Source organism: Equus quagga, chromosome 1 (assembly GCF_021613505.1).
Source record: "Equus quagga isolate Etosha38 chromosome 1, UCLA_HA_Equagga_1.0, whole genome shotgun sequence".
NCBI lineage: Eukaryota > Metazoa > Chordata > Mammalia > Perissodactyla > Equidae > Equus > Equus quagga.
The window spans coordinates 92,299,567-92,325,895 of record NC_060267.1 but is presented as its reverse complement, the minus strand read 5'-3'; the positions used below and the strand labels follow the sequence as shown (position 1 = coordinate 92,325,895).

The 26,329-nt window shown below is 57.0% G+C and overlaps 1 protein-coding gene across 4 annotated transcripts in view; it reads right to left on the bottom strand.

Annotated features, from left to right (window-relative positions):
* The window catches only part of NTNG2 (netrin G2), a 77,885-nt gene extending 52,755 nt beyond the window's left edge, over positions 1–25,130 (bottom strand). The window contains exons 1-3 of one of the 4 annotated variants that reach the window (XM_046652700.1): positions 25,088–25,130; positions 20,746–20,876; positions 19,812–20,506 (exon numbers count right to left, since the gene is read on the bottom strand). In XM_046652700.1, the coding sequence (XP_046508656.1) occupies positions 19,812–20,024 (213 nt within the window). In that variant the 5' untranslated portion in view covers positions 20,025–20,506; positions 20,746–20,876; positions 25,088–25,130. Of the gene's footprint in view, positions 1–19,811; positions 20,507–20,745; positions 20,877–24,561; positions 24,728–25,087 lie in introns of those variants that run through there. The other 3 variants (XM_046652699.1, XM_046652702.1, XM_046652701.1) reach the window with 3 other exon arrangements.
* Positions 25,131–26,329: the final 1,199 nt, after the last annotated feature.

Genomic DNA, 26,329 nt, shown 5'->3' with positions numbered 1-26,329 from the left:
CCACATGTCACAGTGGCTGCCTGCCGCCAAGGCTGGTTTTAGCCAGAGCATGGTGGGAAGGGCTGTGCAGCTCGTAGCCAGGTGAGCGGGTGCCGTCCTCGCTCAGCCACTCACCAGCCACACTGAGTCTCAGCTTCCGGGTGGAGGGGAAGGGCCACGAGGACCCTGGCCTCACCTGCCTCCTTCCCCACCGCAGTCCAGCCCCTGGCACTCCCAGGGGCTTGGGACACCCCTGTCGAATGAATAGAAGCCAGAGAGGTGGAGAGTGCTGACTTCATAGGACCGTCGTGAGAATTACACTAGGTGCCACGTGGCAAGCACCTTTGGTAGCCCCGGCTCAGGGACGCTGGATGCAGGGAAGACATCCTGACTACCACTGGCCCTGCAGCCTGAGCAAACAGCGAGGTCCACAGCCCTTGCTGAGCACTGCTCGTGCATCATCCCGCCTGATGCTCAGGGTGATGCTGGAGGACGCGGTCCTTGTACTTACATTCCACAAGTGAGGAGAGGCTGAGTAACTTCTCAAAGTCACGCTGCTCTGCAGTGGCCCCGGCGGGACAAGAAGCCAGGGAGTCAGACTCAGAGACAAGTCAAGGAAACTGTGCCCTTCACCCAAAAGGGAAAGGATGCTGCCGGCCCGAGCCCTGTGCCACTCCCCCGAGACTCGGGCCCACCAGGAGGCAGACAGCCCATCGCTCTGCCACCCAGGCGTGTGGGCAGGCCCAGGGAACAGTTTGGCAGCTGACAGATTTTTTTGAACCTGTCTGCCGAGTTGCCAGCTGAACTCATCCTCAGCCCCATCAACCTCAACTGGGGCTGAGGCATCTGCTGGTGGGAGGCAGGTGGCTGCCAAGCAGAGCCCAAGGCAAAGGGTGCCGCCTGGCAGGGACTGGAGCCCGGCCATCACCGGGGATTCCTGCTACTGAACAGGACTTAGCGAGGGGCAAAGGTGAGGGGGAAGAAGCGGAAGGCAGCCGAGCCACCCCATCCTCCCCCTGGCGCGATGCTTCTGGAATTTGGGGGTAAACTCTTCTGGCCTGGGCCAGTAAGTAATATACTTGCTACCATACCAGTAATAAGTACATGGAGCCACAGGGTTGTGGAGTTGCCATGTGACTCGGGAGACTGTCCCTAACCCCACGTATGACCTTGGGCGGGGCCTTGCCGTCTCTGTGCCTCGGTTTCCCCATTCTCGAAATGATGGAGCTCTGACACTGACATCCCAAAGTCTAAGTTCCTCAGTCCCCCGCCCTACTCGGGAGGAAGGGCACGGACACACATCCCCATCTCCAGGGAGAAAGCCCAGGTGCCGGGGGAATTCTCCGTAACAAAGTATTTCCTACTTATTGGTAAGAAAAGTTGCAGCGGGCATGAATTATTAACAAAGCGGAAACGGAGATTCTGCTGGGAGCCGGTTCTAATTCTAGCCGCCCTGACCGGCTGTGACTCTCTCCCCCTCCCACAGCTCCTCTCCGCACCCACCCCCACCCCCCACCCCGCCCATCCTCCTTCTGTGGCTTCATTGCTCGCTGTCCCTCAAGCTCCCACCCCCACCTGCAGGCTCCTCTTCCCGGCCCTTTTCTGTTTCTTTTCCAGCTAAGCCCTGGACAGCAGCAAGGTCACCCTCCTGGCTCGTGAATCAGCAGAAACCAACCCCACGCAGCACGTTGGGGCAGGAGCTACAGCCGGCCAGGGAGGCTTCTCCTGTTTCTTTTGGTTTTTGTTTCTCACTGGAGCCGTTTCTTCCCCGCACAGCCATTACTCAGGGAGGGGGCGGCCAGGACCGGGGCCAGGCGTCTCCCCGGGACTCATCCATCCTGGAAATGAGCCTCCAGAAGCCACGGCGACGGCCCCCCACCCGCCCCAGAGCCTGAGCCCGAACTGGCCGTGGCAGGCATCTCCTGGGCAGAGGTCCAGCTCGGACCCGGCATGTCAGGCTGCCCCTGGAACTGGCCCCGGTGTGGCCGTAACTCACGGAGATGCACCTCGGCAATTCAGGGGCTCAGAGCAGCTCTCCACTCGGCTCTGGTCCTCGAGTTGTTTCAGAGGAAAGAGAGACCTTTCATTTCAACCCTGCCCACAATGTGCCTCCTTCCAGAACCTTCCAAGACTGAGACTGGACTCCAGGATAGCAGCTGTGGGTCTGGACCACCCTTGCCCCACATCCCCCAACAGTCGTTTGCACATAGTGGTAGTCGATAAACATTTCCACATTGAGTGAGGACCCTCAGCAACTGGATCTAAGGACAGTGTTTGCTGAGTGCTTATTCAACACACACTATCCAGCTCGCCTCACTGAAGCCATTGCTCTGGCATGGCTCAGAGAGGGTGAGCGACCTGCCCAGCATCACCCAGGTAGGACCTTGTGGCTACTGAGGGAAGTGAGAAGCAGCCAGCTGAGGTGCTGCTCTAGGAGCCGGGGAGGGACCCCGCTTCCTCAGTCCTCCTCACCCCAACTCTGGCTTCCCCAACAGACCCTGCGGCAAGACTTTCCCATGACCTGAGGCCTTGGGCTGCCTGGTAGGCGAGCCGTCCAGCAGAGGGGCCAGGATGCAATGCCAAATGCTGCTTGTCATGGCTACAGACCCAGCGTGGCGGATTTCCTCCATGAGCTGAACAGCCAGAAGGGGCCGGCGGGGTTGTGCCAAGGCTCCGACTAGACCAGCATTAATCTCTCCAGATTTTATTCTTTTTTTTTCTTTTAAAAAAAGGATACATTTCGCTTTGCCCTGGGCATATGTGGATGCTTCCCACAGCCAGATTTCTAGGAACGCTGGGGTGGGAAAGTCTGTCCCAGCTGAAGAGTGCCTGCGCTGATCCCTGCGGCCCCCTCGCCTGGTTCCACGTAACGGACCAGAGACACGTGGGCATCTCAGACAAGGGACGGCTCCCCTTCCAATTACATACCCCTTGTGACAGGGAGCTCATTACTACAAAAAGCAGGTAGGCCGATCTGGACTGCCCACTCCCTGGAAAGTTGGGCGATATATTTTGGCTTACCCTCCACATATTTCCTCACTCCAGGCCCCCTTTCTTTTACATGCTGGTCCTGTTTTCTCTGGTGATGCCGTAAACATTTTCTGATTGATTAGAAAAAGGAGAGAGAGCCTGGATTAGGCCAAGTCCTCCTCCTCCCCATGCCAGGAGCTCAAACAACGCTCCCCCGAGGGCCAGCGGAAAGGCTCCCCTCTCCTCCCCGCCTCCCCCTGCACACAGACTCAGGCCGTCCCTCCCAGAGCTCGCCTGCCTGGCAGTGGCCCCGGCCTCCTCTCCTCTCCCTTCCTGCCCACCCCCACTCCCCACTGAGGCTCGCCACCCAGACAGCCCAACGCTTTAGTTTAATACCTTTTAACAAAGAGGATAAAAGTAAAGAAGGTGAGATGGAAGGATGGACGAAAGAAAGAAGGAAAGAGAGAAAGAAAGGGAGGGAGGGAAAGCAGGAGAGGGCGGGCGGCGGGGAAGGGGGCCAGAGGAAGAAAAGCTGCGTCCAGAGCAGCCCAGGAAAGTGCATTATTGATTCGGGACTCAGAAAATGCTTAGAGAGTAGGAAAAGCGGCCTGCTCTTTAAAAGCCTGTGCGAAGCAGAAGCCAGACACATGCAGCCTTCCCAAAGAGGCCTGCTCTGCTGACATGAATATTTTATCACGGAGGAAAAACAGCGGCTTGGAGGGTTTAAATGCTGGGGGAGGCGGGGGGCAGTGAGCGGCCCCTCCGAGAGGGCTGGCTGGAGCGCTGGGGGCAGCCGCCTGTCCCCAGGTCCCCGGGGTCTTTGCACAGCCCCTCCGCCTCTCTGAGAGCTGCCTGGGCTTTCTTGCTAAAGAGCAGAACAATGGGGCTTCTGGTCCTGGAAGACGCGCAGGACTGGTGGGGGGACACCCACTGAAATGGGGGGTCCGAGAGGGCTGAGGTTTACGCTCCATCCAGCAGCCCCCTCCCCTAACCTTTGCCCTGTCCACACCCTGCCCCACCCCCACCAACCCCTCCGGCCTCCCCGCCCTCACCTGCCACCATGGGAAACACCAGCGTGTGTTTTCAGCCCCCCTGCTGAACCCCAGAGCACGCCCTTGGGATCAAGTCCAAGCCCAAACTGGTCCTGGCTCTGCCCCCTCCCCGGCCCATCCCACACCCCCATCCGCCTTGTTTTCTGTTTCTTTTTTAAAACTTCCCTATTGAGTATTTTTAGTAGCACCAGACATCGAGATCATGATTTTTCATGTGAAATTTCATTTCCTCTATTCCTCACAATCCTATGATGTCAGGTACAACTCCTAATCTTATTTTTTAAATGGAGAAACTGAGGCACGGATCGGTTAGGCAACGTGCTCCCCATCACTTTGCTGAGCAAAGGGCAGGGCTGGTGTGAGAAGCTCCCAATTATGTGCTCTGCGAAAAGCCTGTGTTGCCACACTGCCTCTTGTTACTCCGTCACTCCTCAGTTTTGGGGTAATTTAATACATTTTTTGTGCCACAGATGTCTTTGTCTGCAAAACATATACACAAGTCATACAAATTATTTTATAACCGGAGCCATTTTCCCGCCTTGTTTTTGACTCCAGTCTCTCCTTCCTGATGCCCACCCTCCACCCCATCCTGGGCTCCGGGGATGGCGCATCCTCTGTCTGGAGCTCCTCCCCTCCACCCCTTTGCAGGCGTCTGCTTAAACATCTCTTCCTCCTCGGGGGCGGGGAGGGGGGAACATCCCTGGCCCCCAGCCCCCACCCCTTAATCAATTCCTTGATCAATTGTCCTTAGCAACTTCTTCGGTTAATTACGTGTGTGAGTCCCCTCCCCTCCGTGTGCCCCAGGAAGCAGGGCCCGAACCTGGCACAGGCAAGGTGCTTGATTAAGGTTTGCAGAGTGATGCTTCCTCCTCAGCAGCTTCCCTCTCTGGGTCCCTTGCACTGGGGAGGAGGCCTCAGGAGTGGACGTGTCGCCCAGACAGAAGGGGCCTGCCCGTGCCAACAGCCACAAGAGAGACCCGCGAGGGCTTCGTCTTGCTCGTGTCTAAGAAGTCAAGAAGTGGCGGGGCAGAGGAAGAGTAAGAAGTGCCTGGGCCTGCCCCACACCTGAGCACACCTGGACACACCCCGACAGTGCATCACTGCGGGGATGAAGCCCTTTGGGGGAGATGGCAAGGTGGAGCTGGTAAGGTTTCATTCACTTATTCCTCATCTATTTCTGAATGTCCTCTGTGTGCAAAACGGACCTGAAGAGGCAGCAGTTGGACCTGGCTGCCCATCAGAGGGCAGGGGGTGTGTGTGAAAATATTCCTGGGCCCTAAGGCTGGAAATTCTGCTCTAGATTGAAAGCAAACCAACCAACCAACTAACCAAAACCCTGTGCAGCGACTCAGATGCCGGGCGGGTCACATCTGGGACAGCTGATCCAGGGAAGGGCACTGGTGCTGTGACGTCACATCTGGGACAGCTGGTCCAGGGAAGGGCACTGGTGCTGTGACGTCACATCTGGGAAAACTGATCCAGGGAAGGGCACCAGTGCTGTGACGTCCGCCCTGCTCTCACCGTCAGCCCCACTTTACAGGTGAGAGCCCTGAGGTCCCCAGAGGCCAGGCACTGACTCAAGGTCACATCTGCAGTAACCCGGGCACTTTGACCCCTTAAAGGGTTGTTGACTGCTCTGCTGTGACCACCAGAGAAGTCACCGGTGGCCTGGTCCCATGAACGGCCCGGATGACCAGCCTGGAGGGGAACTGGCTAGGATGGCCAGGAAGGATTCCTGGAGACGGTGGGATTTCAGAGGGACAGGCCAGAGGGACGGGTGGGCTTGATATGGATAGGTGGAGGGAGACTGAGCGGGCTGTGAGGAGGGCTCCCTCTGCAGAGGCACCGTGTGAAAGGCCGGACCAGACGTGCAAAGGCCGCAGGGAGAGAGAGGGGTTAACGCACTTGGCTGGGCCAGGAGCCTGATGGGCAACTCAGGAGATGAGGCCGAAGGGGAGGCCTGGAGCCAGTCAGCAGCCTTGACATTTAGCAGCTGCAGTAGGGCCCTGACTCTGGCCGGCCAGCCTCCTTCCAGGAAGAGAGGTTAAGAGCCTGGGAACAAAGGGCAAGGAGGGCGCCAACACCCCTCAGGCCCCAGGAAGCCAGAGCCAGGATGCAGTGCCTGCAGCTCAGATGTGAGGAAGGATTCTGGGGGGGAACTTTCTCCCACTCTGGTCTTTGAATTTAAAAGACGACAAGATGCTTAAGGCTAGAAGGGACCCAGTGCAGCCCCGGGAAAGACTGAAATGGGGGTTCTCAAACTCAGCCACGCCCTGGGGTCACTGGGGAGCTTTAAGAAAGCCTGATGCCCAGGCCCACCCTTGCTGGTCAGAGCTGCAGCCGGGCAGGGAGTGCTCCGAGCTCCCAGGTGACTCCACAGTGCAGCGGGGCTGAGGACCGCTCGGGTGGGAGGGCGGCCCTGGCAAAGCCAAGAGTCTGCTCAGCCGCCCGGCCCCTGCCTTCTCCGCTCCTTCCGGAGTCCCAGCATCTCATCTGGGTTTGGGGTCTTCAAGAAGGGTTAGGAGACAGGGGGCTAATGGAAGAGAGAGCCACAAAATCTGAACCCCCGGTCCTGCTGTAGAGACCCCCTCACAGTGTGCTCACATTAGACTCAGCGGGGGGCACCCCAGACCAACCACATCAGACCTCGGGGGTAGGTCCCGTCCTGGGCATCAGGCTGGTCACAGCTCCCAGGAGACTCCAATGTGCAGCCAAGGTCAAGGCCACTGAGAGGGACAATTCTCCATCTTGGGGGGCACCTGGCCCCCCAGCCGCCTTTCCTGCCCCTCCCCTTCCCATGACTCTCTGCCAGGCTGAGAGGCAGCCAGACCCTTGGGGAAGCCGAGTGGGAGGCAGACGGGCCCAGTGGAAGGCGGACGCCGTGCTCCCCTTCTCCTCTGCTCCCCTCTGCCCCTATTTTCAGGTCCATTATCGTCCACTGTTGGGTGTATTTATTTCCACTCCTTCCCCAGAAAAACAGATCGGGTTCCTCCAGGCAAAGCCATCTCGCCTTCCCTGGAGCTGGTGCGTGGGAGCGCGCACGCTGCCAAATAGACATGAAATAAGTGAATTATCAAATAAGTGGATTAGCAGACTCCGTCATGTCTCAAAGGGCAGAGGGGGTGGGTAGACGCCACGTCGCTCCTCCCAGCCCTCCCTCCTTCCTCAGGCTGAGGGGTGTGCTGGGAGGGAGGATGACAGGCACAGTGCGCTCATCCAGCACAAATGGCTGCACACACACACCCGCCTCAATCTATCAGGCGCTTTCTGAGATACTGGCAGCACCTCAGGTCAGCTAAGCAGCCCGGTTAGGAGCTGGGCGATGGGTCTAGGCAGCCTGGGGTGGACGTGCTAGGTTCCTCTACTCAGAAGCTGTGTGACTTTAGGCAAGTGGCTTAACCTCTCGGAAGCTCAGGTTCCTTATGTTCAAAATGGGTATAAATATAGAATCTACAGTAAGTGTTCTAAGAGGGTTCAGTGAGCTGGTTTAGGCCAAGGGTTTGGTGCACAGTAGGCACTCAATAAATGTAAGCTGTTGCCGGTCTGAGGAGGCGGCAGAGACAGGATCAAGAAGATCCTCAGACAATAGGACCAGTGAGTTACAAGAAGACAAATGTGGATTTTCCTGAGCTTCAGGGCCCCCAGAGGGACCACAGGGGCCCATGGGTGGACTCAGGGTGGTCTGGGGAGCCCCGCAAGTGTTTGCAACTGTGCGTGTGCACGTGTGCGCCTGTGCGTGTGTGTGTGTGCATTGTTCCAGGAAGAGCACCATGGATCCTCAGAGGGGCTGTGACCCCCAGAGGTCGGAGCCCCTGCCCTGGGCTTTTGCTGCTGAGGTGCGGCTTGGTCTCCTGCTTTATTCGTCCCCTCGGGGTCTGCCTGCGTGCCCGGGGGGACACAGGTCTTCTCCCTGCCTCTCCCTCCCCCCCGCCCTCTCTAAGTTTGACAGTCCCAGAGGCCAGAAGCAGAATCTGGGAATGCAGTGGGGCCCGGAGGGTGAATACAGAGACCCCCTCAACCACATCCCAAAGAGGGACGACACTTGCCTGAGGTCACCCAGCTCCTGGCAGCCACTCCAGCGGGGAGCCCCGTCGCCAGGAGCCCAGCCCAGCACAGTGCCACCCAGAGCAGTTGGCAAGGGTTTTGGATGGTGTCTGGAGTGGGGACAGGGGCAGAGACCGCATGCCCTTTGGACAGCTGGCTTCTCCTGCTGTCACCTGTCTCTGGCTATCTCTTGATTACCCAAAGGGAGGGGAACACTCCAAGAACCTGCAGTCCCCAAATGGGCACGGTCCACTCTCCGTGGACAGAGGGAGGGCGCTGCCGCGGCTGACGGGAGCTCTGAGCCTTACCTGCAGGCTCCATCTCTCACGGGCCCCCTTTCATCTTTCGCCCAACAACACATTTCTGCTGTGACCGGGGGGGGGGGGGAAGCGCCTTGGTCATGTTTCATTTCCTTTTATTTCCCTGGCTGACGCTTGGAGTCAAGTGGACAAATGACTTGGGCAGCAGGAAGGAGCTGGAATGAGGGACTGACAGGGGCCAAATGATCCCAAAGCGCCCAGGACAAACTGTGCTGGGGAGAAGAATGTCAGCCCCTTGACGGCGGGGCACGGGGCCCTTTATAGGAGGGGCGGCTCCAGAGCCCCCGGGTTAGATCTGGAGGGTCCTTAAACACACATTCCTTTAGTTCCTTCTCAGGAGGAGACATGGAGAGGTGAGGTGACCCCTCTGTGGCCACACCTTGAGATCTCGGGTCCCCTCTCATTGCCAGTCTCAGGACAGCCCTCCAGACCTTTGTGTTGCAGATCAAGGCAGGATGGGACAGTGGTCAAGGCCCTGGAGACGGACGCCAGCTTTTTCATCAGCTGTGCAAACTTGGGTCAGTGTCTCCACCTCTCTGAGCCTCCCTCTCCTCATCTGCAGTATTACCCATCTCAGGGTTGCAGAGAGGACACAAAACCCTATGCACAGAAAGGGCTTTGCAGGGAGCCTGGCACACAGGGAGGCCTCGGGAAACGGCAGCCGCATCCCACGAGATGGGCGTGTTGAAGAAGCACCAGCACACTGTACTACACAAGAGTGGATTCCTCTGGTTCTGGCTTACGCAAGCCCCCACCAAGGGCTGGGGCCGGACCAGCGCGCACCACACCTGACGCCCAGGGTATCCCCGATGCTGACCACAGTGATCGCCGACGCTCTGCCCGCCATCCCCTCTCAGCCCTGGCCTCACCCACCTCTAACAATACCACTTCCTGTCCACCTTTAGTGGCGCTGCCACAGCAAGGAGAACCACGGCTTGTGGCTGAACTGGGGTCGGGGTCCTGGAACCCTCAGGGCTTGCAAGTGCCAGCTCTGAGCCGTGCCCGGCCACCAGGGGCGCCACGCAGGTGTGAGAGCTCCCCTAAGCAGCCAGAGAGCAGATGCACACCCTGAAGGTGCATTCCAGCCCCCGCTGGCTGCAAGCGGCTTTCAGGCAGGCATCCCACGTCCCCGACCCAATGTCACCACGTGAGGTCAAATCCAGGGCACGGGTGGGTGGATGGAGGTCTGGTGTGGAATGCCTCGTGTCCCCAGGGATCCAATCTGCTCTTTGGGGAGAGCCCATGGCCTATGGTGGGGCCTCCTGGGTCCACTGCTCCCTCCCTGGAGGCCCAAGGAAGTCATTCCATCCTGTTGGGCCTCAGTTTCCCCACTTAGAAAATTCAGGGGGTTGGACTCCACTTGTGCTTTCTTACTGTGTTCACAGGAGCCCCAGGACCGGCTGGAGTCGGGGCTCAGGGGCCTGGGGCAGGGGCAGACGGACACCAGCGGCCAGGTTCCAGGCACCACCGTCCCCTGACATCAGTTCCACTGTAATGTGCTGATAGATATTGGAGTTCCTCTGGTCTTAGACAATCTCTGAGACCCCTTCTGAACTGCACTCTCTACCTGAAATGAGGGATAACTATCCTCAGCACTTATTTAGCACCTACTATATGCAAGCACTACCCATGTGACAAAGGTGGAGACACAGAATCTGGGGCCTGCTGAGTGGGGGAGGGGAGGAGGTGAGGTGGGAGCAGGAGAGGAGATACTCGGAGACCAGAGAGAGGTCAGAGGTCACAACATCCCCGCCCAATTACCCTCTTAGGAGCATCCAAGTTAACCTCTCAGCCTAAAACTTATCTTAGGAAACAAGGAGAAAGAGAGAGAGGAGAGGAGGGCGGTGGGAGAGAGAGGGGAGCGTTTGGGCTTCTCTGATCCTCGGGCCTCACCACAGCATAGTCGTTAAATGACTGGGGTCTGAGGCTGAGCCTGGACTCGGCCACTTGGCACTGGAGTCTCAGCTTCCTGGTCTGTAAACTGAGGACAACAGCATAAAAGCAATGTCCACCATGCGGGACATTTGGGAGGGCCTGGTGAAGTGCCGCACGTGGAAGGCTCAGTGCCTCGAGGGAAGAGATCTGAGAGGCCAGAAAGAAACCCTCACATCTATGGCCAATTGATTTTCAAGAAGGGGGACTGGACATTTAATGAGGACAGAACAGGCTCTTCAACAAATGGCGCTGGGAGGACCGGACATCCACACGCAAAAGAATGAAGCTGGACATTTATCTTACACCATATGCAAAAACTAACTCACAATGGATCAAAGTCTACATATAAGAGTCAGAACTATAGAAGCCTTAGAAGAAAACATAGCACACACATTTGTGACCCTGGATTTAGTAATGGTTTCTTGGATATGATACCAAAAGCACAAGCAAAAAAAGAACAAATTGATAAATTAGGCTTTACTAAAATTAAAAATTTTGTACAACAAAAGACACAATCAAGACAGTGAAAAGATTATCTGTAGAATGGGGGAAATAGTTTCAAGTCATGTATCTGATAAGGATCTAGTATCCTGAACATGTAAAGAACATGTACAAGTCAACAACAAAAAGACAAACAACCCAGTCAAAAAATGGACAAAAGTCTTGAATATTCATTTCTCCAGAGAAGATCTACAAATGGCCAATAAGCACACAGGCCCAGCATCATTAGTCATTAGGGAAATGCAAATCAAAACCATAATGAGATACAACTTCACACCCACTAGGTTGGCCATAATAATAAAAAATAAAAATGGAAAATAAAGTGTTGGCAAGGATGTGGGGAAATTGGAACCCTCGTTCAATGCTGGTGGGAATGTAAAATGGTGCAGCTGCTGTGGAAAACAATCTGGCAATTCCTCAAAAACTTAAACATAAAATTACCACATGACCCAGCAATTCCACTCCTAGGTATGTACTCGAGAGAAATGAAAACACATGTCCACACAAAAACCTGAACACAACCGTTCATGACAGTATCACTCATAATAGCCAAAAAGTGGGAACCACCCAGATGCCCATCAACTGATGATGGGGTGAACAGACTGTGGTAGACCACACCGTGGAATATTACTCAGCCATGAAAAGGAACGTTCCTGACGCAGGCTACGACATGGCTGAACCTTGAAAACACGATGCTGAGGGAAAGTAGCCAGACACAAAAATCACACATTGTACGACTCCCTTTATATGAAACATCTAGAATAGATGAATTCACAGAGACAGAAAGCGCACTAGAGGTTGCCGGCACCTGGGGGTGGGAGGAACCAGCAGTGGCTGCTAACGGATACGCGATTTCCTTTCGGGGTGACCAAAACGACTTGGAACTAGATGGAGGGGGTGGTTGCACACACTGAGAACGTGCTAAATGCTACTGAACCGTACACTTAAAAACGGTTAAAAAGGCAAATTGTATGTTATGTATATTTTATATTTTACCGCAATAAAAAACTTTTTTAAATGGTTAATTTCATGTTATGTGAATTTCACCTCAATTTTAAAATTAAAAAAAATATATTTTTAAAAATGCCCTCATCACAAGAAAAAACAGTTGTAACTAGGTGTGGTGATGGATGCTAACTAAACTTCCTGTGTCAATCCTTTCACAATATATACATATATCAAATCTTGACGTTGTACACCTAAAAATACAATGCTATAGGTCACTTGTATCTCAATTAAAAGAAATTTTTTTAAAGAATTCAGAAATGTAAATCAGAGGGAAATTGTGTGATGCACCATTATACTTTTAGCCCTCAGTTTTGTTTTTCTTTGCCTTGATTTTCATTTATGGGGATACTCTAACAAAGGGATTTGAACTTGGGGAAAAAGGCCCAGTGCCATGCTGGGCACAGGATATGCAACCAGAACCCCTCTGTCTGCACCGGAGCCCCGTTTGTCTGTTGTGACCAAGGCTGAACCCCAGCGTGGGTTCCCCACCTCCCAGAATGTATCTGGCAGTTCCCCAGGAACGCCGGATGAACTGGTTAATCGAGCATACCCCATGGTTGCACAGTTGGGGAAACTGAGGCAAAGGCGCTGGCCAGTGTCCCAGCAGCAAGGGGCCTTTGCAGGGGCCTGAAGTGCCCGGCTCCCACCCAGCGCTCACCCCGCTCTGACACGCTGCCCCCCGCTAGCAGTTGGTGTGCCCGGGGAATCAGAACCACACCTCCATATACGTAAGCAATCTGCCACTGCTGAGAAACAAGTCAGAGCCCGCAAACCGCAGCAAACAGAACCGGCTTCTGCAGCCTCTGCCCTTTCCCACTTTGCTCCTCACTCCGGTCCCCTCCAGGAAGAAGCCAGCAGCTTCGTGGGCCCCGAGTGCCCAGGCCAGGTCCAAGGCGGGAGAGCCTGGGTCGTGGGCTGCGTGACGGGAGCAGGGCTCTTCAGCCAGGCCCATTCCCTCGGCAGCGACGACGGCTGGGCGGCGAGGGCGAGGGGTCGCAGCCTGGCGCTCGCTCTCTGAGGCTGCCAAGCTCTGTTCCAGCCCCGTGGCTCAGGACTTCCATGCGCCGTGGGCTCCCTCAGCCCTCAGCCTGTCCACGGTTGCCCTCCTCCCCTCCCTCTGCCACACCTTTGGCCTAATTCCCCCAGCTCCAGCTCTGCTTAGAGGCCAGACAGAGGAAGGTCGACTCCCAGCTCCACATTTAGTGGACCTTGGGAGGCCTCATCTATCAAATGGCACGGGGGGTGGGGGGCTTGGATGAGAGGGCAGGCAGAGTGCCTTGTCCCCTCCCCAACAACCACACACTCTCTCCTCATGTCACCTGGACCCCTCCTTTGTGTCTCTGCACATGCCATTCTGTCTGCCCCGACCATCGCTCCTCTGAATCCTTCCAGTCCTTCAAGAGCATAGACCACCCCAGAGCCCCGCGGTGCAGGCCGCCCATGCCCCACGTGGCACGCCTGGCCCATAGGATCGCCTTCTGTCGGTTAGTTCCTGCTTTTGCTCCTTTTATCTCTCAAGCTAAACTCTAGGATGGAATGAAAATCCCCTTTTTGGGAGCATGCTTATTGCGCCAGGCCCCCAGCTGAATTCTACACACCTGTCTCGTCTCGTGGGGACAACCTTCCTTTGAGGTTGTCTAGTGTCATCCCCACCTTCCGATGAGAAAACGAGGCTCCGAGCACAAGGGCTTGACCCCAGGTCCCCAGCCCAGGAGCGGCAGGACAAGCACCAGCCCCTATTTGCTGCATCCCAAACCCCACGTTCTCATCCACCGCCGGTGTGGGCTGCCTGTCTGTCCATCCGTCCACCCCCTACCTCATCGCACCGCGGATGTGGCGCAGCTTGTGATAAAACGCGCCATAAAGGAGAAAAACGAAAATGTATTAAAAACCAGGGCCAGGGAATGTGGAGACGGAAGAGGAGGATGAGCCTGGGAAAGGCGGGGGTGTGTAAACTGCAAAGTTGTAGAACCTCTCGGTCTCTGACCCTCTTTGGAAAGACGTCCCTCCAGGCCCTTCCCCCCAGCCCTGCGCTCCAGCTGCACTGCCCTCCGACCCTCACGGGGTGTCTGGACCCGAAGCCATTCCCTGAAGACAGGTGTCCAGAGCGAGGAGCTCACTCACGCGGGCCGCGGGCCTGGCAGGCAGCGCTGCCCCCGGCCTGTCACTTGTCTGCTCCTCAGGAAGCAGACTTCACTGTGCAGCCAGATGTCATGCACGGAACTATTCTCGTCCCAGGCTGGGCCCTGCCTCGGGCGTTTCAAGAGCCTGAGAGGCTTTAACTAAGGTGGATGAGGCTCAGCTTCCTGAGTCGCTTCCCGCTTAGGGAGGACTGTGCAGACCTGGCGTCACCCGACGCCAGCGCCCCGGAACAGGGACTCCAATGGGGAGGAGAAGGGGCTTCGGGTGCCTCCTCTGCCCAGTCCAAACCCTAGTTCTTCCTGCAAGACTCAGCCTAATCTCTCCTACTCCACAAAGCCTTCCTGGATTGCACTGACCTTCCACCCACCCACCCACTTGTTCAATAAACGCCTACGGAGCGCTGACTGAGCCAAGAGGGAGGTGCTGGGGATGCAAAGATGAAGAGACAGCCCTGCCTTTGAGGAGCTCACAGTCCAAGGAGGAAGCAGACAACAGGAGTATACTAGCCAGTGGGAACCAAGCAACTACTATGTGCCAGACAGTCCCGTATGCATATTCTAGTAACAGCCCCAATTTGAGGAAATAAGGCTCAGAGAGGTTAACCTCATGCTGAAGGTCACACAGCACGGGATTCCAACCTCTCTCTCTCTGCCCCTAGGGCTTGAACTCTTAACCAATAGGCCACATCAGTGAGTACAATGACAGGGATGTGACCAGATAGGGGCCTTCTGACAGACTCGAGCTGGGAGTCAAGGAAAGCCTCCTGGAGGAGGTGGGGTACAGCCTGAACCTCAGAAGATGAGCTGGGGTTACCCAGGCAAACGCGGAGGGAGGCCTTGGACACGAAGGAAGCAAAGAAGGCGTCCAGGTGGGGGAGACCACACGGCAAAGGCAAGGCGGTGGGGACATCGGGGTGAGCTGGAGCCTAGAGGGCTAATGGGAGGCGCGCCCCTCCCTCCCGAGCTCCGAGCTCCGTCACCCCAGCTCTGCTCGCCACCCCTGGCCAGCTGGGTGCATCTTTAAGGGCTGTCGTGTTTCTCTTGTCTACTCGGGTCTGCCAGATAGTGGCTCTCCCATTGCGACTGTGCCTGGCATGAGCTCAGACCCGGGAAGCGTCTGCCGCCTGGAGGGGTGCAGAGTGGAGAGCACGGAGGCTGCGCAGCCATGTTCCGTGTGCTCCCCTCTACGGGTTTGGGGGTCAAAGTGCAGCGGGGAAGGAGGCCTGAGCCAGTGGGCCGGGCCCTCAGGGCTGCTGGACGGAAACATTTCATGAACATCAAGGTAGAGCAGGAGGCGGGGTGTCTGTGACCTTCATTCTGCATGTGGTGTCCTGTGTCTTGGTGGGGAGGGGCTTGCGGACTCCAGGACCCACCTGCCATCTGCATCAATCAGCCCAGCAGACCCCCAGGGGGAGGGAAGGGGCCATTGGCCCTGCATCTGGGTAAACTGAGGCACAGAGAAAGTAAAGCAGGTTCTGAGGAAGGAGTGTGCTCAGAGATGCACCTCGGGCTTTCTCTTGGTTCTCCTGTCCACCAAGGCCAAGACCTCTGCGTGCTCTCTCCTTAGAGAGCAGGTTCAATGCCATCTATCTCAAAGTCGAGATGGTGAAGACCGGATGAACGGTGACACCCCAGCCCCACACTAGAACAGAACTACACTCTGCACGCATGTGCAGATGTTCTGAGAGAGGCATTTCCTCCTCCCAGGAAGTTGGTGGGGTGGGTAAGGCAGTTATGATCGTCCCACATTACAGATAGGGAAACTGAGGCTCAGGGAATTCAAAGCCTTGCCCTGATCACCCAGCCCGCGAGTGGAGAAGCTGGGACGTGAGCTCAGGTCTTCAGATTCTAGGTCTGTGGCTCTTGCTGGGTATCGTCTGCCCCTCTCTGGAGCTGCCTCTCTCTGGAACCTTCTGCCGGGTCTCAGACATTCAGAGATCCCAGCTCCCAGCTCCATCCCCTCACCCCTGGACCCCACTCTCCTGCTCTTCGCCTTTCTCCCTCAGCAGCAACTCTGCCTTTAACCTGCAAAGACCCCGTGGGAACCACAGGCCTCTCTTGCCTTCATCCACAGGAGGTTTCGCCCCTGACTGAACAGTTATGTAGAGCAGCAGAGCGGCGTTCTCAGACCGTACTCTGTGTGCAGCTGAATCACCCGGATTGCTTGCTAAAAGGCAGCTTCCAGCTCCGCAGGTCTGGGGCAGGTCCTGGGATTCTGCATCTAGAACAAGGTGAGCCTGCTGGTCCAAGGACTGCACTTTGGGGAGCAAGCGAGTAGCAGTAGGATGGCTTTGGACACTGCCTGCCTGGTCTGTGGCTGGCACCCCCTCTCTGTTTTCTTTCTCACCATCTCTCTCCTGAGGCTCAAAGGTCAGCTTCTGTCTCAGAGGCACAAGGAACGGATCCCCAACATTTCACGGCAGTGCAGGCAGCTGGCAGGCAACCTCTATGCGGGACACTGGAGGGCCATTCCCCATGCTCAACCACACCCTCCCCATCCCAAAGGGCTCCTGGGAGTGGCAGCTGCCTTTTCGGGCACTGCCCTTCCCTCCTGGTCCTCGGCCCCGCAGCCTCCCCGGACTGGCCCTCTCCAGCCAGGCGCTAGGGATCAGAGATTGAGGGGCAGGGCGGAGGGGCCGCCTCCCTCCTCTCGCAGCCTCATTGAAATTTTGCCCTTGCCTAAGAATCCTTGGTTGAGAGCTCATCCCTATTAATTCTCACTGTGCATTTAGAGCCAATAGGTTTTTATTTATTCATTTATCTTGGTCTTCCTTCTCCCCTCCCCTTTCTCACCAGGCTGGAATTTACAATTCAGTTCTCAAGTGGCCTTGCGAACGGGATGGACGGGAGGCCTGGGGGGGTAGCGGGTCTGCACCCTAAACCCTGAAAAAGGCAGCCACCCCTTGGCCCTTCTTGCACCCTAGGGGTGCACCGGGGCTCACGCTCTGGTTGGCTGGATGTTGGGACAGGCCTGGCAGCCACCGCAGGAGGTGGTGCCAGGGGGCAGGGACCCACCCTGCGATTGCAAGGCTAAGGGGTCAGCGGGCATCTGGCCACCATTAGGGCACCCCCTGGTGGCCAGTTAACACCACCTGCCACAGGTGGAGGAGTTTAAGCTCCCTGAGCACCCACCATCTGCCTGATTCCAGGAGACTAGAAATAATAGGGTATAGCGTCCTCAAGGCTAGAGAGAGACAAAGAAGAGCCAGGGAAGCCACCAAGGGAGTAGAAACAACAGAAATAAGCGAATAACAGCTCCTGCACATTGAGCACCTGCTGTGTCCCAGGACATGTGTGTCTGCAATGCACCCAGCAGTGTGACACTCCTATAGATTATCTCTACTTTACAGAGAAAGAAACTGAAGCTCCAAGAGGGGGGGCCCCAAGCCACCTGGTGGGTAAGTTCTTGGCCTGCCTTCTAGACTTCGTGACCTTGGCAGGATTTAGGCAACCCTTTCTAATCCCTAACATGGGATTAGAACAGAACCCAGCTCACAGCAACCTAGAGATGATTAAACAGGACACGCACAGGACCTGCTCAGGGGAAGCTGCAATAAAAGGTGGGGTGGGGGTTGCACCACTCTTGATGTGACCCCCTCCTCCCTGCAGAAGCCAGTCCCCCAGAAGGATGCTCTCCACCTGCCGAGGCAGCGTCCCCATCCTCCTCGGCCGCACATTTGTAACCAAAGGCAGAGCCGGATGACAGCCCCTAATGAAATATTTAAGTCCATCAGACAGGTGTGGAGGCGCTGAGGACCCACCCATGCAGGAGATGTTGGAGATGCTCTTCTTCCTCCCTGCCCTCCTCACCTGTCTTCCCAGGAGAGGGGAAGGAGAAGAGGATGAAAACTGCTCCCAGATCCCAGGGCTCGAGGACTTTGCCTGGGCTCAGGCTGGGCGGCACCAGGACCGTGGGGGGTGACCACTCTACCCTGGCAGCTGCCCTGGGTTCTCTGTGGGAGAGTGGGGGCCAGGCGGAGGACCAAGGCCAAGCGCATCCTGAGCCAGCTTTGGCCAGGAGGGGGCCTCGGACTTGCATTTGATGGTCATCTCCAGCCCTCAAGCTCTTGACTGGAAGCTGGTCCGGTGAATTACGATTGAGCTGCCCTGCCCCACACCACCCCCGACTCCAGCACATTAAGACAATGATTAATATTTAAGAGAAGAAATACAGTCAAGACTCTGATACGAGAGGCAGAGGTTAACCCTGCTCAGGGAGTGTGGAGAAGTCCTCACACGAGCTGGGGTGGGCAGCCAGCCCAAGATGCGGACTCAGAGCTGTGCTCCCACCCTGGCCTTGCCCGTGACCTTCAGGAGCCGCCCCCTCGCCCATCCCTGAGCCAGTGAAGCCCTGGGGTCCCCACGGACTATCCAGCCCCCAGCTCCTGGCGCTGTGCTGCCTTCTCCTTCCTTCCCTCCCTAGCTGGCCACCCCCAGTGACAGCCTCCTGACTGCTGACCCCAGGTGGGAACCTAGCTTCCCGGGGTGACTGCTTTGTGATAGGACTGAAGCACCCCCAGGGGACTGAGGCATCCTCAGGAGCCCTGTAGGGACACCTGCTCAGTCCCGCCATCCGTCCAGAGACCCGAAGGCTCTCCTAAGGACACGTGGAGGCAGCAGCCACCCCAATGATGACCCTAAGTCCCTCCCGTAGCTCCTGCAGCCTGGCTGCCCTGCCCAGCCTCGTGCCAGGCACGGGGGCTCCCGAGCACTCTCCAAGGGAAAGACACCTCTCAGGAGGCAGTTCAGCTCAGCCACTTCAGAGCCAGGCACTTGAATTACAGCTGCGCCCCTTCCTGGTGTGTCACTGGGCCTCAGTTTCTCCATCTATAAGATGAGAATGACAACAGCTAACATCTACGGGGCACTTGCTCTGTGCCAGACCCTATTCTGGGCATTTTACATGTATGAATTAGCTCACTCACTCCTTACAACGACTCTCTGAGTATGTGTTGTTAGTGTGCCCATTTTATAGACGATGGAACAGAGGCCCAGGGACGCCGCTAGTCCAGAGCCCATACCCTAAGACTCTTACTGTACGCCACACAGAATCAACCCGGCTGAGCCGAGGGGAGGACCCCACGGAACGACACATATCAAGCTCTTAGCCCACACACTCAGTGAGCTCGCATCAAATGATCCCTGCTAGTATTACTGTTGTTGTTAAATAGAACTTGAGTACAGAAGTACCCTGTGGCTCTAAGACCCCATCCTCCTCTGACCAGGGACTCAAGAGACAACACCTGAACATCTTCCTTCCCCCTGACTTAACCAGTGACTGCAGTCACCGCAAGTAGAGCTGGAATTAGACAGGGCATCAACCACATCGTGAATCCTAGTTTGATCCCTTCTTCCTTCCTCCCTCTGCACTTCCATCAACGATTGCCCGGCAAAGGCCAGCTCAGGGCTTCGCAGACCCTGGCAAAACTGTTTGCTGGACTGGATCCGGTGGGGCAGGAAGTTGCACCAGAGAAGGGAGGAACAGAGGGAGGTCAGAGTACAATGTTGCAAATAGTACCTCCCTCACTGCCCAGGATGCTGACTTCCTACCAGGGAGGCGGGGCTTATCTGCCAGGCAGGAGAATTGTGACTACTACCGTCTCCCCTAGAGGAAACGATCTTATGGTCAGCTGGACAAGAATTTCCCCATCTCAGAGAACGATGTCACATGATCCCAGAGTCCTCAGGGTGGCTTTGCTCTGGCACATTTCCAAGGTGGGACAGAGACCTGGTCGCAATCCAGTTGCAGGAAAGTCGACCTTGCGTCTGGGTCCTCCCACTGGGCTCACCCCTCCCAAGGGTCTGCCCCAGAGCCCCTCCCGCTTGGCCTGAGTAAACAGAACAGTAGTGGGCTGACTTACGTGGGAGCAGAATCTCTCAGGGGGGTCTCCACACGTGATGCCCGAGGGCTCCACCTTCACCTTGACATACTCCTTCAGGCGCATCACCTTGGGCTGGCAGGCGTAGAACTCCCAGGTGGGGCCCTCATCTGTAGTCACCCAGGATTTGCAGATGTCGTAGTCCCCTGAGGCCAGCGGGAGGCAGTGCAGGAGGAGCGCCAGCAGGTGCAGCATGGCTGTGCCGTCCGCGGGGGCGCGGCCCAGAGAGGCCCTGGACAGGCGGTGACTGGGTCAGGCGGGACTCGCAACCTCAGCATGGAAATGCCACATCTACCAGGCGGTGGAGGCCCGATATCCCAGGGACTCGAGCACTGCCGGCTTGCACAGAGCGAGGAACTTGTTTTTTCCAGAAGGCCGATACGAAAAACTCAGAGCCAGCGTTTCTCAGACTGCTGATGGGCAGATCAAAAAGTCGCCCATAACTTCGTGTCCTCCTGACCTTGGCATTACACCTCTCCCGGAGGTGAGTCCGATCAAATCAGGCAGATTCTCAAATTGTGACAGTGGCTGGAAATGGGATAGGGAGAAAATCCACAGGGATCTGGCATGAGGCCGGATCAGATTGCTTTTAATTTTTGTCCTTCCAATCAATCCGGGTCTTTAAAGGGCCCTTAATGTGTGATGTCCCCAACACAACAGCAAAACACCCCTCCGGCCTGCGTTGTAAAGATAAAACAAAATCAGGAGGTATATGTGTTAGCTGGAAACATGTTCCCTCTACAGGACTGGACGTGGCATCTCAGACCAATAAAAGAGATTTCTTTTCATATGGGCTTATAATGACAACGATCGTGTGGCTGGACTGAAACATGAAAAAGCTACTGAGGCGTTAACCGAGGAGAAGCTTATTTGCCTCTGCTTTGGTGGGGACAGGCGCTAATGGGGGCCAGCTGACCTTGGCTGGTCGCCATCGGCAACTTATTATGAAGTTTCTGAGACTTCAGCTCTCAATCCATCCAGGTACCGGGGGTCTGGCTTGTCTTTCATTGTAAGAGGGGAGGAGAGAGAGCTCATTAGCAACAACACCTGCAACAAATTAAAAAGAGAAATGGAGGAATAAAGATGTATATGAACAAAAGCTCTCCGGCAAAATGTGCAAAAGATGAGCCTACGTTAGCAAGGTCTCCGGAGGAAACTGGGTTAGTTTTATTAATATCGGAGTTGCACGTTTGGAGATGGGGCACATTATTTCAAAAGTGATGTGTTTTCTCCTCACTTAGGGGGGCGTTAGGTCAGGAGAAGAGCCCCTTGCTTGGGGTCAGTGACTTTCTAAAAAATCCCCAGGAGCCAAGATTGAATGGTTGCTTTAAAATATCATGACTGACAAGTCAAAATGTCACAGCTGTTAAAGGCAGAGACGAGACCGTAACCCTAGGTGCCGCCGAGACTGCATACAAGGCTCAGCCACACACAGGGGTCCATGCAGGGGCCAACAATTAAGAGGCAGGTGCCGGGAAATGTCTCTCCAAACTCTGAAGTAGTGAATTTAATTTTTAACTGCAGGAAACTAAGGATGTCGAAGACTTCAACAGAAGTGACTATGATTTGTCATATTAGATTTTCTGACCAAGGCCGAAATTTTGCAATCGTCCTTAGAGAGTATGTCTATAAATGGGTCACTGTTATTATTGCTTTACTATTTTAAGCTACTGGTAATTATTTAAAAGCCCAAATAGATACAACTAAGACAAATGTTACATTGCAAAACACATGGCCCCAGTAATGTCTGTGTTCCCACACAGTGGATACAGCACCAGGAGAACCCGAGTGCAGTCAGCAGGAGGTGGCCAACAGGCCAAAGGTTACCGCCCTGCGTCCGGCAGAGGCACCTGCGGTATTAACTATTCTGGTTATTATGCCTGTAATTATTGCCTCTGAATTCCCAAACCTCCAGCATTGGTGCTAACTCCAACCTGACTCTCCCGACATCCTCTTCAGCCATTGTCCATAGAAGGTCCCGGAAGAGTTAACTACCGTTTCCATGAAACCCCATTCTCCACCCAGACACAAACACACTTCTGCCAAAAATGACAAACTGGAGCGGCAGACATTGTCCAAAGGGCGCTGGTGGCTCGGCACCTCCTGGGAGAAGCCCCCAGCCACCACCCCACCGCTCCAAGGTTGGAGGATCATAAATCTGCATTAAGGCGGCCCCTGCCCCTCTCTCTGGCTGAAGGGCTCTTGATGGAGATGAATGAGGAGCCGCGGGGGACCACATTTTCAGGGCTCACCTCTGGTTGTTTAAAGAGAAACCTGTTATAGAGTCTGCCCGGCCTTTAATGCGCTCCTTGCTAGAAAACTCTCAGAAAGAACCCGCCTGGCGACTATTTTTACAACCCGAGAAAATGTAGTAAAAATAAAATAGCGCGGCCGGCAAAGGTTTGGATGCCTCTACCCGAGCTTCGTGCTGCCCAGAAAACAGCACGTCCCTAATTAATTCTTCCAGCCGCGGGCTCCCAACTGCTCGCTAACAGGTAGGGAGCGCTTGACGGCTGGGGACGCCAGGGCACCAGGCTGCGGCTCCCAGGGAGGGCTCAGCTGCCGGCCGCCTTCATCTGCAGGACCAGCGGCCGCTCCGGGCTTGGACGTGCTGGCCGCGGGCCGGTGCGGGGAGGCAGCGAGGCCCGGAGGCCCGGAGGCCGGGGCGAGCGGCGCCGGGCACAACTCGCCAATCTATCAATTGCTTTGCAGTTCTGTTGGCTTAAAGGCCACGCATTCCCTGGAAAATGGGGGAGGGGGCCGACAACGACAACAAAATCTGCGGGAGAGAGAGGGAATAAATGTTTACAACTAGTCAATCAATTGGGCGTTGCTGGCATCATAGGGGAATTGTGAGCTCAGCACGCGAATATTACAGTCGGTTTTGGCCAAAAAGCAAAAAAAAAAGGGGGGAGGGGAGAGAGACGCAAGAGTCCCCGGAATAACGATCAGAAAGCAAGAGTGAGAAGCCAGCCGGGGAAATTTCAGAGTAAGAGGTTGGATCCCGGTGGGTCCTGTTCTCCTCGGAAAATAAATCTTCACCTGATATTATTAAGAAACTGCAGCTCCCAGAAACAAATAGAATCAATGCGCTTTATTTTCTTTTAAGAGTCCTCAGGAACCAAGGGGGGGCTGATAGCCAGGGTATTAAAACCCGAAAATTAGATTTTACCAGGATTTCTGAACTCAGATTTCTCTGTCTTATTGGATTAGCGCCTCTCGGAGCTGGCCGGGCTCGGAGCGCGCTCCGCCGGGGGATGCCGGCTGCGCCCTCGCCTCGTGGGAAACTTGCCGCGGTGGGCGCGGTGCCCCCGGGGGGCACTGGAGGGGGGCGCTGGGGGCTTCCCCCGGGACTCAGTCCACCCCGAGGTCCCCTGTTCCTTCTCAGCGGGAGCGGCGGAGGGGGCGAAATCCGCCCTCAGGCGATGGTGCCGCGGACCACGGAGGAAAAGCGAGTCCCCTGGGGCCAAGAAGAAAAGGAGAGCCCGCTTCAGCCGAGGTCACCTTCCCGCCCCAGGACGCGTCCAGTAGGTGTCCCGCTCACCGCCGCCTTAGCGAGCATCCCGGTTCCGGCGGCCCCAGTTGCCCCCAGCCCCGGAAGGGAGGCTTCTCCGGCTCCTCCTTTCTCTGGGAGGCCCGGGAGCCCCGAGAAGTTGAGCGCGGGGGGTGGCGCGCGAGGAGGAGGCCTCGTCTGGGCGGCCGGGGCCGGGGCGGGGTGGGGGCGCCGGCGGGCGGGGTCAGCTCCCGGCCCCGGACGCCAAGGAGCCGGCTCGAGTCCGCGCTTCGGGCGGGTTGCAAACGACGTGCATCGCAGGGGACATGCCGGGCAATCCCGTAGCTGCTTTTTGTCTTTCCAAAGTTGAGCGCAAGCCACGGGAACTATTAATAATCACGCCTTTAATAAAGGCCCAGCCTGCACCGAGGGTGCCCCCTCCCTTGACACCCCCACCCTTAACTGGAAGACCCCCGACAAAGCGTCCGGAAATTGGTTACATCTTTTTTCCCAGCGCTGCTCCCAGCCGCGGCCGCCCCCCGCCCAGCCAGGCAACTTACTCCCGAGCGGGCGGACCCGTGAGCTGGTGGTCCTCTTCCCGCCTTCCGGCTGCCCCTGCGCCCCCATCGGCGTGCCACTCAGTTCGAGGTTCGACTCCACATCGTCCCTAAAGCCGGACCCCGTGCAATACCTTCCCCCATTAGCCCACCCCTTCACGGTCGGACAGAAGTTTCCAGCCGTGGCTGGGCAAGAGTTTCTCCGTGCAACTCACGCACACCCAGTTTTCGGAGGGAGGGGAAGGGGTTAGGAAGAAGGAGGGGCGGCTCTCGACGGCGGCGATTAAATTGGGGTGGGGGAGTGGCGCGACAGAAGGGTTAATTTCCTTTTCATAAACACATCCAGGCGTTCTTGCAACATGCATCTCCACCACAAACACACACACACGATGGAAAAAGACCCAGGAAGGAAAAAGCCAGCCAGAAAGACCAAGCTACTCCTTTAAGATGCTGCTACAATCGCACACTCACACGCCCCTCTCGGGGCGGCTCCAGTCCTGGCTAGTAGCAGCCACTACCACATAACTTTTGCATCCGAGCCTTGGCTGGGCTGCTTTAAGTGGCTCCTGGGCCCCGGGGAAGCCTGCGTGGTCACCGAAGCCCTTTAAAAATGAAACCAGGCTGGCAAAGCTGCGGCATCTCTCCCCCCACTCGCCTCCCGGGCTCTCCCCGCCCGCCTTACCCCGGCTCGGAGCAGCTTCCCGGAGCGGAGACCCGGGAGGCCGAAGACCGCCACCCGCCGGCGCTCCGCCTCCCCCCTCTGGCTGGCGCTGGGTGGGGGCGAGGGCCGGAGGGCTGCGAGCCGCTGCTCCTTCCCCGCGCGCTCCCGCTGCCGCTGTGGCCGCCGCCGCCGCCGCGGCCGTCAGATCGGGGCTGGGGAGCCCTCCGGCCGCCGGGGGGGCCGCCCGCAGCCGTCCCGGAGACGCGGGCCGGGGGAGGGGGCCGCCCGCGCCGCCCGCATCGCCCGCCCCGGCCGAGCGGGAGGTCGCCGCTAACAAGTGCAAACTTTTTGGCCCCCCTGGGCGGCTCGCAGAAGACCCGCGCTCGTGCACCGGGCAGCCCCGGGCCCTGGTGGGCTTCGCGGCGGCTCGTCGGGGCGCCGGGGCATCCCCCCGGCGCGGCGCGGACCAGATGGCGGGGCGCTTCACGGCCCCCCTGCACTCCGCTCCAAGTTAATGCCGAGGCTAAATCCTCTTGCCATCACTCACGATCACCATCGGGGCTTTTATCTCTCGGTCTGATCCGGGCTGCGTAACTTCCTCTGTGTGGCTTTAACACACCATCCCACCACGGAGCAACGGTCTTCTTAAAGGTGCAGGAAGGAAATACTGCGAGACTCGGGGGACGCGCCACGGCCCGGGGAGGGGCGCGGCGAGCAGGGGCGTCCCGGCGGGCCCGCGGCCAGGGTGGCCAGAGCAGGCGGCCGCGGGAGCGAGCCTGCTCTAGGGGGTCGCTGCCTAAACATCTCCTCCCGGCCCCGGGGCCAGCGGGTCCCTGCGCGCAGAGCGCATCCTCAGCCAGCTCGGGTCAGGCGCCGCGGGGCTGCAGCTTTCTTTTCCGAAACCCAGGCGCCTGACGGGGTGCCAGCGCCCATGGGTGTGGGGGCTGCCCCATTGGCACCAGGGAAGGGGCCAAGTGAGTCAGTCCACCCACCCCCAACAGCCAAGGGCTCAAGGCTGCTGCTCTGTCTCCCTCTGTGAAGTGCTGCCACCCAGAAGGCCCCAAGCAGTGGGTAAAGGGGTGGGTGGGTGGATTTGGGGAGATGGGGAGGGGGAGCGATCTGAGCGCACAACCAGAGCCTGAATACCAGCTGACACATCGCCGCCTCCACCCTGATGGGCCCTGCTTTTGACGGAGCCAAGCCAGCTCCGGAGGGAGTGCAGAGTAGGGGGGCAGGAGGGGCCTCCCTCCCTGGCAAGCATGGGAGGAGGGTGGGGGAGGACTCCTTCCGGGGTCAGGGCAGAGGCCGTGGAGCTGGTGACACTGGGCAGCCTTGGACTCCTCAACCCCGTGGAGGTTTCCTGCCAGGCTGCCTCCCAGGGCTGTGGGGAGAGCTTCCTCCGTCTTCCAGGGGGACGTGTGGTTTTCAGGTGCTCCTGGCCTCCTGGGGTGGGGGGTTCTCACTGCAGCACACAAGCAGACAGCACTGTCATTTAGATGCATCAAGAACAAGGAGCCTGAGGACAGAGAGAGAGAGGGACTGGTCCAAGGTCACAGAGGGTGTCAGGAATAGGAGCAAGATGTGGCACCTCGGTGCCTCACCCCTCTGCCACTTCTTCCCTCCACCTTAACCCTTCCCTGATGTTGGCTCCCCCCAGCTTGTAGAGGGGGCGGTACTGCTGAATAACATTTAGGCTATTGTCATAAAGCAAGCAGAGGATGCAGAATTAAAGTCATCTACTTGAATAATAATAATAATAATTTAACATTTGTTGAACACCTGTTTTGTG